The following is a 17,523-nucleotide window of genomic DNA, read 5'->3' on the forward strand; positions in this document are numbered from 1 at the left end:
TTTACAAGAGATAAATGCTAACAAGGAGTGAAATCTGGCACCCTCTACCTTATTAATATGTAAAAAGGCTGAAGTCACATCTGTGCAAGGATCTATTTTTAGTGGATCCTACATACTAAAATCCTAGCCTTGATCTCTTAAACTATCAAGCCTACCATAAATGTTTGATGATGAACAAGCCCATAAAAAGAAAACGCATAAGATGAATAGAGGAAGTCAGTGCATGCTCTGCCTTTTAATTATGGGTGGCTTCCGCACGGTCCTGCTCCAGGCTGGGTGCAGGAGAGAAAACACAGCAATAATTTTATCCTTTGGGGGGGGGGGCAGGGTGTGCGTGCTATAAACAAATGGGTCCAACTACATTCTTATTTATGCTTTAGAAGCCAAATAGAGATGGCAGAAAGAGTAGAATCCTACCAAAAAAGTGTGAAATTTAAGAAGGGAAAAATTAAGACATAAATAAAAGCATCCAGGACACAAAAGATAATGAACAGTCTTGTTTTATTACTTTTAAGTAATAAAGAGCCTTTTTCCTTGCTTTTTTTGTCTTTTTTTTCCCTTTTTTTCATTTTTTTTTTTTTTTACAACATACATTAAGTCGTGAATCAGATGTTAGGGGATGTGGAGATGGAAGGAAAATTGGTGACATCACAATATTTTTACAACTTTACAACAAATATAAATCTGAGTTGTTGCATCTACCAGTGTCTAGCAAGGGTGGAAAGCAAAGGCACACTCAGGTTTATGGACCCTCCCCCCACATGCAGTGGGGAAAACAAGAAAAGGTGAGAATACTTAAATGCAGAAGACCAGCTCAACACATGTGAGCACTCTAGGGTTAACACCGTACGTGAGGGGTTGTGGGATGTCAAGATGTGGGATGGGAGTTGGACACAGGTCTCCATAACACAGCTGAGGCGATGGTGTCCACACGCGGGGAGGAGACAGTGGGCACTGCACCATCAATACTCTTGGGAGTCAAGCTTGGGGAAGAAGGTAGCAGGGTAATATACACCCATCACTTTCCTACGTTTGGCATTTCTAAAGAAAATCCAAGGGAATAAACAATATCTTGGTTTCTATCTGGAAAAGACTTCATGGATTCAGGATATAGAGTTCACAGGATGTGAACATCGATTCCACTTACAAAACAAAAATAGAAGGACACAAAGGCTACCGCAGACAACAGTAAAACGTCAAGAAAGGTTTGGGACAAAGGCTGTGCCTGCAACCTGCTACACATCCACCTTTCTCTCTGACCATGGAGGCATCCTTTTTTTTCACCAGCCAACTCCAACTTGCCCCAAATTGTCCGTTTTGAACATTTTTATTTTTAAGAAGACAAAACTAAACCAAGATCAAACTGGAAATAAAAACACAAAGAGACCACCAAATAGGTTTAACTGCTGAAAAACACAATGATCAATAATGCTCACAGTTTACAGTATGTTGACAATTCCTTTGTTCGTGGTAGAGTAAACAAAAGTCCCTTCTGTGTGCTTGCACTAATAAAAACTATGGGGAAAAACACTCATTCACCCACCCCCTACAAACCATAACAAAAGGATAAAGAAATTAAAAAAAAAAAGTTAAAAATCTTTTGCCCCAGTCAAGGTTTTTGCAGCATCCATGGTGGTTGGCCTTGTACTTGGAGTTATTTATTAATCACAGCAGGGACCAGCCTGACTGCATCTATTTCCATGTCATTTCTTTGTGTGCATGGCTCGCATGCGCTGAGCACACAGCTTGGAGACTCCTCCCAGATGCCTGCCCAGCCACACACAGCGTGTTCTCCAGCCAGTGGACATGGCAGAAAAAAGGACTGGGACATTGGTCCTTTTTCTGCCAGTAAATGAGGATATCATCATGTTGAAATGATCTGAGAATCTAAGGGAAGCAAGGAGGTCTGGAGGGAGAAGGATTTGCTACCCACAACACTGGGGTCCATGCTTGGCTACATGGCCACAGGGTGGGTGGAGTTGGCACGACTAGAAGGAAGTGTGAATTGGAGGGTGTTGTGCGCCCAGCTTTCCCAGGCTGCGAGATTATAAGCATCACCGCTGCATTCTTCTTCCATCTGCTGGACAGCTAATCTTCCAGAGAACTGGAGTGGGGTGGGGGAGGGTTAAATAAATATCTGCATTTCAAAAGGAAGAAAAAGTTTATCATAATGACAGCTTACAAGTGTACACAACTCAGGGTGTAAGGCACAAATTTACATGTGGAAAACAGGCTATTCACAGATGTAACCCCACGAAAAACCCGTGTGATCAAACCATTAATTTATGCAAGGTAGCAGCCAGCGTATTAATTAGTTCACACCATTTATGGATTTTGTTTGCTGTCTCACATGCAAGGTGAAATGAGATGGCATATCACAAGCTGGTGCCTTCACAGAAAGTAGGAACCACTGACAAAGCCATGTTGGCAGCAATGGGACATGGATGTGCCATTCTGAAAGTTCCTCTCCTGGTTGCTTTAGAAGTTAGGATCTGGAAGGACTTTTAAGCTAATTAATTTTTTGCATGTTATATAGCACAGAGACTTGACCAGCAAATTAACTGGTAGATTTAAATAAATATTCCCCTTAACTCTCCTTAAGCTAGAGATCAGACAGTCCAAACACAAAGCTCAGAATTCCAGCTCCAATAATTTACTCAGTGAATTTATTGTAAAAATAAAGAAACTCAATTATTCCAGTTAATGGATTTCACGTTAAATAGTGTAACTTCAAGGGGCTTTCTGAAGAGCTGTTCATAGGGTGGTTTGTGGAAGAGTCCTTTCCTTAAGGAAAAAAAAGGGTGAACAATAAATAAAGTTACTTGCGTTAACGGTCACGTTATTTCATTAAAAGAGAGGAGCAGAAATCTATGACATAGTTGCCCAACGTGGCATTCATCTGCTATAACAGAAAGCTGTAACACTGGTGGGCATTTCACAGTATCTGCGCATAGTAAACTTCTGCCATTGTTAAAAGTCTGAGTTAGAATTATCAATGAATCTTTATTTTTTTGTCTTTTTAACTTTCATAATTTTTAAAAATGCATTTGTTTTGCAAGTTGGAACGCTAGCCTAGTTTGGCAGCGCCCTGTGCAGTCATGGACAGAATGTTGCAGTTGCTGTTCGTGTGTGTGTGTGTGTGTGTGTGTGTGTGTGTGCAGTTGTTCGTGTGTGTGTGTCCGTGCTCGCACACGCAGGCGTGTGGCGGTGGGTGGGTATGTGCTTTTGGCTCATGTTTGTGATGATAATTTAAGTCTTTCGTGAGTTCGACCTGTTGCAGGGAGTGGGAGCGGGGGAGTGAAGGAAGAGAATGGAGGTGAGTCCCGTGTTGCAAACCTTCACCAAACCACATGGGCCACTTGGCACGTCCCCCCGAGTCCCAGAGAAGGACGCAGCACCCGCGCTCTGCCGCGGCCATCTTGGTCTGGTGTGGACTCAGGCAGCTGCGACCCGCGCGGAGCGGAGCACGCAACTCGCCCTTCCTGCTGGTTCAACACCTGACCCCAGCCCCTGGGATTATGTACACGCGTCATTGGGCTTCATGGATGTGGAAAGGGGTGCAAAGGTAGGTTTGGGGGGTACGTCCGGCTTTAGCGAGGGTGTGCGCTTCAGCCCCGACCTGGTCAATGAGTTGTAGGCGTTGAGGCTGGGCTGCCTAGAAACAGTCACCGACGGGCCCGACGGCTGGGAGCTGTGCACCTGGATGGAGTCCACCCGCTGCGGGGCGGGGGGCGGGTTGTCCCCCCGGCCAAAGCTCTGGTTTCTGGAGAGGTGGGAGGAATTGGAGGAATTAGTATTGTTTCTTTTCAGAGTGGTGGCCTGGTGGCTTCTCGTGAGCGAGTTCGTAGGGTAGCTCCTCTTATAGTCAAGCCCATAGGAAGAGGAGTGGTGCATCTCCAGCCGCTTGCTCAGGCCGCTCTGAGACAGGGAGGCTCCCGGGGGGCCCAGGGAGGCCTCCCGCTGGGGGACCTTGGGGGGCAGGCTGTCCAAGTTCTCCACTAGGTTCACCCCATGATTGGGACTCTTGCTGTTGAGATGTTCCTTGATGGTCTTATACTCCAGGGTGGCCGCCTGGTCCTCCAGGGCCAGTTGGGCCACCTCACTCATTTTGGGCTGGTCCACGTACTCATGTTGGTAACCCTGCTGCGTGATGGGCAGGACCACCACGCTGGGGATGTGGCTGGGGGAGGCCCGGAGAGGCAGGTCGGTGGGAATCACGGGGGAGCCCATGGGGGGCATGTCCTTTGTGCAAGCATTGATGAGGTTCTGGTTCCTTTCCCACTCGCGGCTGCCGCGGCTGGGCTTGCGCTTCTGCTGCAGCGTTGGCGTGGACTCCGGCGTGGGCAAGGCTGCTAGGTCGAGGTGGTGCTGGTCAGCCTTAATGAGCATCTTGGCCGTGTTGCTGGGAGTGGCGAGCTTGCCGTTGTGCATTAGTGGTGTCAGGATGGCCTCTGGCTTTGGGTCTTTGGACTGGGTGTCACCAAAGAGGCCGCTGAGTTTGGTGACGCTGCTCATGGAGCCCCGGCGTGAGTGGGTGAGCTCCTCCTTGCGCTGCACGGCGGATACATCTTTGCGCCGATGATCGCAGACGCAGTAGACCACGATGCCCGAGAAAACGGCCCCCATGACAAAAGCCAGAATGACTGCAATGGCCAAGAGGGTGACTGGAACGAGCTGGTCATGTCCTTTGAGGTAACTTTCGCGAATCACTCCTGCAACAGACATCGCGTATGGTGTTAAGAAATGAAAGGGCACTGCGAGGCATATTTTTATTTGGCATTCACCCTGTTAATTAATAACAGTAATAAGTGACAATAGCACCTCTGCCTAACTTCTCATCAAGATTCAGCTTGCCAAATATTAACTAATTAATCCCATCCCCCAGAAGTATGTAAAAGACTTTATTTGTTGTCTTTGTGTTCTGAAAAAGTGCTTCTCTCTCTCTTAAATGCTTGCTCTACTTCGCTGCACTATAGAATATGGCAGTTTGTCGTTTCCAAAATATCACTTTTTCTCTTTTTTCAATCTTTCCCCTTATAAAATTGGGATAATCAAGATAGTTTGAGTCAGGGGAAGAGGCAACAATTTTACCCACGTTAAATGAACAGATCACACTTCCAGGGTCCTTTCTGATGACTTCCTTGTGGGCACCATGGCCTGTATCTGAAGAAAAGCTATGCTTGTTTTTGAAGCAATTGGAGGAAAGACAGTGTGTGCCACTTTCAGGGAAAGAAAATAGCTAAAGCTCACAGATTACCAATGTATGCTGATTTTGCATCACCCTAAAAAAAAATAGAAAAAAATTACGCACACCCAATTTCAGGTAAACATGCTGAGTATCTGAATTAAGCTCTTCCCTCACTTGAATTGAAAGGATCTTTAGAAAAGGAGACTATTTGGGGCCCTGAAGTGGATTTGAGAAGTGTCAGGTCTCGTTATTACAGCTAGAGTTTGCTGTCATGGTGAGATTTTTCAGCAGAGCTAATCTCTTTGATTTAACAAAAATTATGTGACTACGCTCGTCAATAATCTTACACTGCATTAACCAAGATGCTGTGTTTCCGAAAAAAGTTGCTATCCCTGCTCCTGCTTAATCAGCCACCAAGCTGAGAGACTCTAATCAAATGCAAACACTGAGACTTTTATTTTTTAATATGAAGTGAGAATACATATCACAATTGTCAGATCTTAAGCGCTTGATGCAGTAGTTAAAAAATAAAATCGCAAATACTTCAATTCCTGCCTCGGGAGAGTGAAAGAACATGAATACATTAGAAGCACTGCATGGGCTGAGGAAATGTAAACATTGTTCCTATTATGGAAACTGATAGTAAGACAGAAGATGTACCTTCTATAGTCCTAGGAGACACATTTTTCATCTACTAAATCAACTCTTTCTGAAATATGTTTAATGTATTTTCCTAGAAGATTATCAGTGGTGCAGAATTAGAATGAAATGAAATAAAAATCCGTACCCCTCCCAAACCCACAACATGCAACCGTTAAATCTATGCCGAAATGCTTTTGTACGTTACAGCCGAGACCTTGAAGAGATGCAGCTTTATTGTGTGGTTTCTTTTGCTAAAATATTCTGATTAGTGAAGTGATGGTTTTAGAACTCAGAAACCTTTAGCCTGAGAAGATGCATTCTCTTTTTCTTTACAAACTGTCCTCCTCCCCTCAAATGTGACATCACAGTTGGTTGCTGTGCAAATGATTGTCCAATGATAAAGGATTGTGACTTCAGGTGAGGAATAAATAGAAGCAGCAAATAGCTCTTGAGAAAGAGTGAATCTGTAATTAAACAAATGCCCTTGGTAATAAAGGGCAGCGCAGGCAGTTCACCCCAAGGAAAATACGTGTAAGGTGGTAAGACATTGAATAATTTCCAAATGTGACACTTTTCAGATATTTCTTGATTTATCTTCATGAACTTTTAGGGGGTAGAAGCTGAGAAGAAAAAAGCCAGCAGGAAATTCAGCTGTAACTCACACCTTTTATGTTATGGAGCTCCCTAATCAGTGGGTGTCTTTGTGTTCCAATAAGTTTTAAACCTAGTTACCAAGGAACTGTACTAATGAAAATTTCTTTTCCTTAAATTTGCATTTCCGTGTTGTAATGCTAAAAATAGCACAGCTTTTCTATCAATTTTGATTGTGTATGGGGGTCTACTGAACATCATTTATTTAATTGATTTTAGAGAGACAGAGAGAGAGGAAGGGAGAGAGAGCGAGAAACATTATTTTGTTGTTCCATTTAGTTGTGTAGGCATTGTCACTTCCCATATGTGCCCAAACCTGCAACCTTGGTGTTTTGGGACAACTAACACTCTAACTGACTGAGCTAACCGGCCAGGGCTCTCCCGAACATCGTTTTTAACCACTTACCTATAATGGTACAAACATGTAAACTATGAGAAAAATAAGTTTAATTACCTTTATTGATTTTGTGATCTCAGTGGGACTAGACACCACTAATGGGGGTACTAGGTACGTTTTCTTTTTCATAGCAAAGGGTCTTTCATGAGTCCCTTTTAGGCAACCATATTTATGAGGCTGTGTCCTCTCAATAAATGCATACTCATAGTAGATAGCTGTTTACAACTGGCTTTGTAATTTTATAATTTAAATTGGCCTCTCAGTTTAAGAGGACTGTGACAAGAATAAGGTTAGAGCAGTCAGTTGTTTCCCCCATTCATTGTTCAACTGGGAATACTGCAACATTTTCAAGTATAATTATATTTTCACTGCTTCTTTTTTAAGCTTTCATTCTTTTTTTCATGTCTGAAGGTCCTTGACTATGTTAGACTCATGAAAACCACTTGCTCTTTGACTAGGAAAAACTCTTCTTTAGTGGGTGACTTTTGGTTCAGGTTTTTGGTTGGTAACAAATCAAGCAGGGTCTGACCTTTGAAAAATAAAATGGTGTCTCAGACAGTGTGCCTCTGTCTCATTTTGTTTGCCCTTTAAAACCTTTCCATATCTCTTCAGCTTTGAGATATCTACCATAAAGCAGGTGGTTTCCTTCATCTGCTTGTGCAAATCCAGAAACTCCATGTCCAAAGTTACAAACATGTCAGAGATTAAGTTGAAAACACAGTCAAGAAGTTGAAAGTTATTTTTGGAAAATGCCTTTTAAACTTAAAGCTTTTTGCATATATCATGAAAACAGTGAAAGGGGGCATTTATGGGAACGATTACATCATATCTGTGCCATTGGTCACTGTGAAAGATTGAACACATTAAATTTGTCAGAGAGGCTGCAGGTGGTGTGTGCTATGCTAGAGATCTCCAAAGGCATGAAGACTCAGGCTTCATGGGCGACCTTTTGCAGATTGACTTAAGGTGTCTGGGCCTTAGTTTTTTCATCTGTAATGAGGGGTCGACACACCTGATTTTAATGCCTTATTGGCTTGTTGCAAGAATCAAATGAAATAATGTATAAGAAAGAGTGCAGATGCTATATATAGTTCACTGCACAAATCTAGAGGCCGAAAGAAGCCACAAAAGAAAAGTGGTGGGTTAGTACTTCACCAAGGGCTCGAGGCCAACAGTCCTAGCCGCTTCCATTTGCTGTGGATCTCCTGGGGAGATTATTCCCAGCTCCAAACCTTGAGCTGTCCAATTGTTACAAAGGGTAATATGTTGAGGCAACATAAGAAAACACTGCCTACTGCTCCTGAATTTTGAAATAAGTAAAACAACAAAAGCAGGGATGTTCAGCAAAACATCAGTTATAGTTAGGTATCTAGTGGGGTCATAATCTAGCAATCATCTCCTTGAGGATAGGGACCAAATTATATGCAGGTATCACCTTCCCCATCCCCAGGACTCACAGGCACTTAATAGATGATTATTAAATAAATGGCTTTGCAGTGCATTGTAGAGACATTTTTAAATGGACTTCTAAAACTAGGTGGGTTATCTTTGGAGTGACTATATAACCTTGCTTCTGAAGTCACAGACACATATCTCCAATCATATAACAAAATATAAACATACTAACATCCACGAAATAAAAGAAATCTATTTAGGTGCTCAGTACTTATTCAAAATAATGAAAAGCTATTTTAAAAGTGAAAAACTCATTTTGGGACAATTCCAAAAGAGCCTATGAGGGTAAATGGGTTATTTGTAACAACTGAGTATTCAGGTGGAATTGAATAACTGGAAACACATGCAGCCCCGCGGAGGGCGCAGGGCAGCCCTGGGGCAGTGGCAGGGCCTTTGTGTGGTGGCGTACTCCGTCCCCAGGTTTCCCTCCACGGTGGAGGCGCGTTGGCTTCTGTACTCCAGGGTGTTGAAATGCCCTTCTCTACCAACCTCTGGATTTTCTGCTCTCATCAACTGAAAATGGAGTATTAGTAATGAAAAACGTTTCTGAAAAACTTCTCTGCATTGATTCATTAACCACAAGCTATTTCTCACCAGTCATAAGGTGCTAAATGGTTTATTCTTTCCACCTTCCTATTGCAGGAAGCAAGCACACAATGGCTTAGAGATTTCTCTGAAATTGTGCCTAAATTGGCAGAACTGAGAAAGAATAGAATCTCTTCGCCTCTTCGCTTTTTTTTTTCTGATGTGGGAGGGCTTTCAGATACTGGAGGAAGGTCTCAGAGGGAAGGTTCACAGGGCTTTAGAGGTTGAAGCAATGAGGAGATTGTGAACAACCCCGCACCCCAGGCCCTGAGCTATGTCAGTCAAAATAAGAGCAGTTATAAACTGTATCAAAGAGAAAGTCCAATACAGTTGTGTTTTTTTGTGTGTTTTTCTGAAGCTGGAAACGGGGAGAGACAGACAGACTCCCGCATGCGCCCGACCGGGATCCACCCGGCACGCCCACCAGGGGCGATGCTCTGCCGCGACCAGAGCCACTCTAGCGCCTGGGGCAGAGGCCAAGGAGCCATCCCCAGCGCCTGGGCCATCTTTGCTCCAATGGAGCCTTGGCTGCGGGAGGGGAAGAGAGAGACAGAGAGGAAGGAGGGGGGGTGGAGAAGCAAATGGGCGCTTCTCCTGTGTGCCCTGGCCGGGAATCGAACCCCGGTCCCCCGCACGCCAGGCCGACGCTCTACCGCTGAGCCAACCAGCCAGGGCCCCAATACAGTTTTGATTTTCCCTATGATGACCATGTCAATGCATTTTAAAATTTCAAACATCAAATTCTTTAAGAAATGGTTTCTGGTTGCCTTGCTTGCAGCTTCTCTACAATTGCCTAGTCTGCATGGGGGCCAGCCCAGCAGCAGGTCTGGAACGGTGTACCTCAAGAAAGATGCTCTTCTAACTCGGAATGGGTTGTGATGTTCTTGGTGCCTTTACTGTTACTCTCCTGCTATAACAAGGTTTTGGCTCCAACCATCTCTGTGGCTGTCTTCAGCAAACGTTTACTGACATGAACTAAAGCACTGTGCTAGGTACAGGGAGACAGGGGAGACGGGGTGATGGAGGCACAAACCCCGCGATTCAGGAGGGGAGGGAGAGGCAGGCGCTCACACAGGAACTGCATCCAACGTGTGGAGGCATCAGGAGCTACATCGCTTCTACTTCAACATGGGCAAAGGCTCTATGTAGGAGGTAGCTCTCGAGCTAAGCGTTAAGAATGCACAGGATGTCAGCTGAAATGGAGAGCGCTACCAGAACGATGCATGGAGGGAGGGAAAGTGAAGGCTATGCTCATGAACGCCGAACGGTCTAGCTCCCTTCTGGTCTCTTCTGCTCTCTGTACTCCACACTGTGCTGTACTCTGGCTTGCTTCTGGACTTCCACACAGGCTGTTCTCTGTCTGGAAAACCTGGCTCACTTTCTGTTTCTCCGACTTTCTCCTTTAGGTCTCAGCTTAAACGGAGAAGCCTTCTCCAACTCAGACTGGGTCAGCTCTTCCTCTTACAAGTGTCCCGAACTCTGCACTTCTCTACCCTAAAATCACCACTCCTAAGATACCAGCTTTACCTTTGTTTTTCTTGCCTAGGCTGCTCTAGGAGGGAGAGATTTACCACTGAATTCCCAGGCAGAAAAATGCTCAGTAAATATCTATTAAATAAGGAGTGAATGAATATTTGTGGAGGGAAAATAAGAAAGAGCTAAATACCATTCAGAAGCAGGCTGTGAAGCCTGAAAAAGATACTTAGAAGACATGCCAGTTTTGGAAGGAAAGGTCTAGTTCATTTGCCTGCAATTTCAAGTGTCTCCTTTCCCATGAAAGCTGACTTTCAGCTTACTTGCTCCATGTTGAATCCATTACTGGAAAACTGGCTTCAAAGAGTCAATACCTTTGCATTAAAAGCACAGCTAGTCTACCTGAATCTATTATTACTGTTTTTAAATTTGTCTTCAACTCTACTTATCCCCTGCATCCCACAGAAATAGGTAGGAGATGTTATCTGTCCTTTCAAAAAAGTGAAGCAAAACAAACAAACAAACAAACCCACATAAAATCAATTACACCCACTAAGCTAAGTACCAGGGAGGAGCCCTAGCCATCTGACCCCAATTACGTTGCTAAGTGTATGAGACCTAGGCAGCCAGTACCTCGAAATGGTTAAGCGCCTACTTTCCCCTCTCACCCCTGTTCACTGGACTGCCTGTTTCAGAGCTGCTGTGATATGATGGATGTGTCTGTCTCCATAGTGAAGTGATTAATAGGCATCTGTGTAAATCGGGCCCGGTAACCACAAAGACAACAAAGCCTCTCTGTGTCCTCTAGAGAAGTCTGCAAAGGCAAAAAGGAGGATGGACATTTCCTCCGCTGCTGAGCCAAGGCAGCGGGGTTCGTGTCGGGTCTGAGAGCTAAGAAAGATGGCAAAACACCAAGAAAAGTCCCAGAGTGGGAACCCCTAAAAATAGACTCTTGATTCTGCTTTATAGTAAGACAAGCCTACAATTTCCTTGAAATCCTCATAACAACTTGGGTGAATGGAATCTAACAACCCAGTTTTTCTTGTTTGAAAATCGTATTGCAACAAAACGCCAGGCTTACAGTCCGCAAGGCAGCATGAATGAACTCATCGTGGCCCAAGCATCATGGCTGCTAACCACAGAGGGCCCGCTGTAATCCCTATTAAGGAGAGAAGAAAATAAATAGGGGAAAAACCCCTAACTGGAGACAATTTAGCCTCAAAGCCACACCCCCGCCCATGGTGATGACCACACTGAAAGTGCAGTGGGAGCTCTCTGTGGTTATCTCAGCAGGAAGCAGCCTTCTTCTTGTCTTACGGTATAATGGGAACCAGATGGTTTGGGAATAAACTGAAACTCCAGCAGCCATGGACACGGGCTCAGAGTTTATAACTCAGACTTTCCTTTTTCCTTTTATTTTTTATTTCCCCACTGCCCCGTGCCAACAGGAGGCTGAAGATTAGTTACTGGGAGGGGCCATGGTCTTCAAGAAGATCAAGTTAATGACTGACCATGCCAAAGCAGAGGCAGCTTTCTGGCTGTTTAATATCTTCAGTTCAGAAGCTATTTTTAAAAAAACTTACATATTGAAATAGAGCTTACTGTGTGGTTGACTGCAGATGAATGCACTTCCAGTTCTATCACCTTTGAAATGGATGCATTTTGTTGTTGCTGGGAGGCCATCACAGGAAGAAAAGGGAGAATGAGCATGAAACTCATTGATTTCATATATATATATATATATATTTTAGGGGAGGAAGAGCTTCATTTCCCTGTTAACAGGAGCGCTCAGTTCACCGTTCCTTCTCTGCTGTACTGTTTTAGATTTGGTGCTGCTGAAGGTCGGGCCACACCCAGACCCTGGGCTGAGGTCTAGAGTGGGAGTCATGATAAGGTAATTTTTAAACGCCACGCCCTGGGATTTTGGTCTGTGGTTCCATGTGTTAAAACTGTCACTGTCTTTGTAAAAGGTAATGATTATTTCAGATGGGCAAAGTTTTAGCAATATTTGCATGGTTTATCTTCTCTCTGAGGTTTTCTTTCCACGAACACTGGAAAGGCAACATCTAAATAATTTCTGAAACCAGACAAAACACTTCTATTATCCAACATCCTGGTTCCATTTTGTTCCTTTGCTCCCTCACAAGGCATCAAAGCTAGAAAAATGGGGGAAAGAATATCCTTATAAAATTGTGAAATTTGGGTGATCTTTTGGTATTATTTGTAGGTTTTGATTTTTTTTTTTTTCTCTACAAAGATAAAACAAATATGAGGAAACAGGTTTGTTTGAAAACTACTAAAAACCAACAACTAACACTTGCTAGAAATATAGTTCTTAGGATCTAGATTGTAGATGAGTCTGGGTATTAATGGTTAAGAACATAAACTTTGAGGTCATCAAGACCTGGGTTTAAGTCTTGGCTCTCTAACTAGCTGCATGACCTTGGGCAAGTCACTCAATCTCTCTAAGCCCCAGCAGTGTTGGCCATGAGGTAAGTGTTTTTGAAAGGATTAAATAGATTAAGTAAATGAATGCATATAAGCATTTGGCAGTGTGCAGGACCCATGTTAATTTTCAATTAATAACATAAGGGAAGTGTTTCTAGAATTTGTGACAAGTTAGCCTAGGTTTCACAAGGGCCAAGACAAGACACAACACTCTCGTAGGGTTCGACTCTGTTAGCAAACAATATTTTTAAATTGAGGATTTAAAAATGCAACAGAATCCTGGAGAGGGACCTCAAATAAGCTAGTCCATAGCAACTGGGAAATTGTCCTAAATCAATGATAGAGTTACCTGGACATAGAGTTACCTGGGTCCTACCCAAACCTTCTGAATCAGAATCTCTGGCACTGGGCTTCAGAAATGTGTGTTTTAACAAGGCCCCCAGATGATCCTTACATTCCTGAATGCTTGAGAAGCACTGCCCTAGAAAGCACGAACAGTACCCCAGAGAGTACATCTGAGGGTTTACTTCTAAGTCCAACCTCAGATACCACTGAGGCAGTGTATAACCAGATTTGAAATGAATGAATGCAGGTTTACCTTGGTGTTCAAAGTATGAGTTTTAGTGAGTCTCATGTACAACAGTTTCTTTATTGCGGTCACCTTTATTCTGATGAAGAATACAAAATTGATATGATTTTATTAAAAAGACAAATCCCTTACACTTTCCTTTGGTACCTGACAGTAGTTTGACACACGGCCTGAAATACTGTGCTACTACTCCTGGAAAAATGCCACAGACCTCTTTATTTGGCCCCAGCATGAAGACACAGAGGGAAATTTCAGACATTCCCCATCTGTCACAGGGGCCACCAAATATGTTCTAGATTGGATCAGCCCAGTCAGGACTGGGTCCCAGGGCCAGAAGCAGAGTCTCAGTGGGAGCTCACTACTGAACGGAGCAACCTTCCTTAAAGGCCTGAACCTCATGTCACCTCAAATCAACTCGACTCAAATAACACACAGCTGTCAAGCGACATCTCCCCTTATCCTTGCGTGATAGCAGATGGAAGAATAAGACACTCAGGAAGAGTATTTTCCTTTACATTTCTGGACTGCCCTGAGTTCATATGTCATTCCCCAAGTTAAGGTTCTGCTTTATAATAATAATAATAATAATAATAATAATAATAATAATAATAATAGAAATGCCCAGCACAACACTGCACTCACTGGAGCTCTTTGCTTGCAGATCTGCTGAGTTGAACTGACTCTGCAAATCCATAGACTTATATAAGACATTTTAAATTACATTAAATTTCTGCTGTGTGCTTTTAAATCATGGAGTGCAAGACCCATCAGCACTTAGGGTATATTTATTACCTTAACAAATGTCAGATGATTGTGTCCAGTGTTATCTATTATTTATGAATAACAAGAAGCTGTAAGACTGGAAATGACAAGCTTTAATATGTCCAAAAGGTTAGGCCTAATGCAGTTGGCTGCCCTATAAATTTCTTGGCATCCTTTTCCCTCCTAATAAAGCCCTGTCAGTGGTGACTACACTGAGCTTCCATTATTTCTGTACCGTTCATAATGACTGCTCCGGCCTTCAGTGAAGAAATGTGATTGCAGATACGTATCTGAAAAAAGAATGCATCCTTTAAAAAAAATGAAATTTTAAAATAATTGGAGTGGGGAATTCTTGTTATCCTATTAAAAATGCATCTGTTCACCAAGACAGTTTTCAGGCTGTAGACTTCCAAGAGCTTTAAGAAATGTTAATTAAGGATGAGGAACCTTCACCCCACTCCTAATGAGCTTTCTGACTCCGACCAAGATGCCATCTCCTGTGCATCCAATGTCTTTGAGTCTCTCCGACTACACTTCAGTGGTTCACCTCAGGGCCCGGGAGTGGTTTAGGGCGCTGGGCCATCTCCACGGGGTGTGGTTCACCAGGGTCCTTTCGGGCCACAGCACAGCCCTCCACCTACCTGCAGGACTTCACCCAGGACTGTGGCCCTCTCTCCCACACAGAAGCCCCACTCCCCTGGCCTCCTTCTCACTATGGCAATGGCATGAATCATGTATTCTGAGCACCGTTTGCAGCTCTCCAGGCCATTCGCATGGATAATGGCAAGAAAAGAGAAAAAACGTCCTGAGGAAATTTTCTGGTTTCTAGTCTTTGGCCCTTGCCAGACTACGTTGTCTATGGAGCAGTGAGGTGTGCAAAATAAAACGTAACAAGTATTTTTTGTTTTGTTTTGTTTTAAACTCCAGGAAATAAGGCTACCAGAAAGTGTTATTACAAAACTAATACTATTTTTCCATTATTATACACGAATTCTAAATACAAATGACTCTTCGCAGTTTTACTGTTAGGACACAACAAATTTTAGATGAACACAGTACAGCTGAACTAATTAAAAAGCAAATTTTTAACTACTCCATATGTTCAGTTAATAAGATCACGCCTAGCCTAGTCCCTGCAGTCCTTGAAAGTTCCATTAAGCTGTCAGGAAACTTTGTCACTGTGTGTGTTTGTGCTTAAGACGGGAGAGAATGGAAATAAAAGAGACTTTCAGGAAAAGGGTGGGGTAGAGTGGGTTTGTGTCAGTGGTGATGCCGCTTGAAAAAGTGGCCACAGATGAAAGGTAAGAAGCACTTCTTGTAGGTGGGCTGATTTTTTTAAATACCCTACAATTTAAGGTGCTGATTTTAAAAGAAAAAAAATCAAGTCACCATAGTCATAATTTAAGTCCTTCATTTTTTTTTTAAGAAAAATGGACATTAAAAAAATAAAGGTTTAGTTAGTATTCTCTAGAAAGAAAAATATTAGTGTGCAGATTCCGACAGGCAGGGAGATGAAACAGCTTTCTACAGGGCTGACATTTAACTTATTTTTTCTTTTACCCTTTCCACAATAATCTCATCAAGGCCTTAGATAAATTCAGCAAGTTGTCAAGAGTATACAAAATTAATTAGATCAAATCCACGCCTCTGCCCGAGCTGCTGGAAGGACAATTGCAGCCTTCTGTGTGGGCCTCTCAGTCATGCCCCCCTTCCCCGCGCTCACGTGGCAACGTCCACGTCACCTGTCTGAGCCCAGCCCTGACCTCACAGTATCATGTCCCTCAGTTCTTCAAAGAAAAACCAGAGACTACAAATAAATTCCTTTTCTGGTAGGTGACAAAGAAATACTAATATAGCAAAAATAAGTGGTGGTGCCCAGGATTACGTTATTACTTTCTCAATCTCCCTGACTTCCAACTCTGTTCTGGATAAAAACCTCTGCCATGCGCCACACACCCTGCTTTTTAAACTCAAGTGACAGAGGAGCCCAAGGTTGGAGTTCAGCTTGCTGAGGGCTTTACCTAAGACAGAGCTTTCAGCTTGGCAAGGAGCTTCTACCAGGAAAATGCCAGTGATGTGCAGACACTTCGGATCCAAAACTGATGCAACCTTTCATGTCCCAAATTTATGGCGTATTATGTAATTAATAACCTACTATGATTGAATAATCAAAATACATCTGTCTCGACCTCTGTCTTTCCTTCTCTCCTCCCTCCTTTTGATTCCTTTCCATCCATCCATCCCCGCCTCCCACTGCCTGCAGCTGTAGCCGAAGCCCCTTTGCATGACTTTCAAGGCTCCATACTATCATTTCAATCCCAGTTCCCATTCTGGCCCTCTGTACATATACTTCATCACTTTCACCACAGCACACTACTTGCCCTTTTATCATTACACTCTGTACTCTAATAGCTTTGTATCTTGGTCATGTTATTTTGCTTGGAACGGCCTTTCCCCCTTTTCCTTCAAGACTTTGCAAGGCCTTCCCCTAGCCCTCAACTTGGAACGAGTTGTGTTTCCCTTTATCCTTCCTCAGCGCGTGGCCCGTCCTTGTTCCCTTTCCTTCTTTGACTCTCAGACTTCACCCTGCCCCGTCCGCTAGCCAGGAGGTCCCCTATGCATATCCCCTGCTAAACTGGAAGCTTCTTGAACGCACAGCTGATGTTGCCTTCAGATCAGTATCTGCCAAAACACTCAGCATACGGCTGATATACAGCACAGGTTTGCCGAATGCCAGTTGAATGCATGAAGAAAGAAACGAAGGAAGGCTGCTCTTTGGCAGCCTTTCTTCGAGACTAGGGTTGTTGTCATCATTATTAGATTATTATTTTTTAGTGTTTTTGGATTCCAGTTCATCCCCTTCAGAGCCATGGAAATGAGAAACGGGAGGAAATTAACAGCCACACAAAGAAGGAGGAAAATATGGTTAACATAAGAGTTGATTAAAACATGAGATTAAATAAAATAAGAAAGAACCAAACGTTTTAACCATGCCCTTGTTTAGAAACAGATTTCTGAGCCTTCCTTAATTAAAAGTGGCATTTGAAAGCCTGCTTTCAGTGAGAATCATTTACATTATTACATTACAAACACATAGCTTTTAGTGAGAATTCTCTGAAATATTTTTTCACAGAAGGGAATTTTTACTTTAATTCTTCTCGGATGGGTTATTCTAGTGTTAAAGGGCAAATGTAATCTAGAGATTAGATCTACTGTTCTTACCAGTTAAGTTAGCAGGAATGTCTTCAATAGGCTTGTCAGGCAGCAACTAAATATTATTATGTAACACCTGGATAAATTTCAGCTTCAGGCACATAATCCTATGATATTTTA

The 17,523-nt window shown here is 43.1% G+C and overlaps 1 protein-coding gene across 8 annotated transcripts in view; it reads right to left on the reverse strand.

Annotated features, from left to right (window-relative positions):
- Window positions 1-1,291: 1,291 nt before the first annotated feature.
- SEMA6A (semaphorin 6A) overlaps window positions 1,292-17,523 on the reverse strand; it is a 135,042-nt gene continuing 118,810 nt past the window's right edge. For 7 of the 8 annotated variants that reach the window (XM_066382059.1, XM_066382056.1, XM_066382050.1 and 4 more), the window contains one exon: window positions 1,292-4,712. In XM_066382059.1, the coding sequence (XP_066238156.1) occupies window positions 3,517-4,712 (1,196 nt within the window). In that variant the 3' untranslated portion in view covers window positions 1,292-3,516. Of the gene's footprint in view, window positions 4,713-14,354; window positions 14,481-17,523 lie in introns of those variants that run through there. The other variant, XM_066382058.1, reaches the window with a different exon arrangement.

The sequence above is a fragment of the Saccopteryx leptura genome, chromosome 4 (genome assembly GCF_036850995.1).
Source record: "Saccopteryx leptura isolate mSacLep1 chromosome 4, mSacLep1_pri_phased_curated, whole genome shotgun sequence".
NCBI lineage: Eukaryota > Metazoa > Chordata > Mammalia > Chiroptera > Emballonuridae > Saccopteryx > Saccopteryx leptura.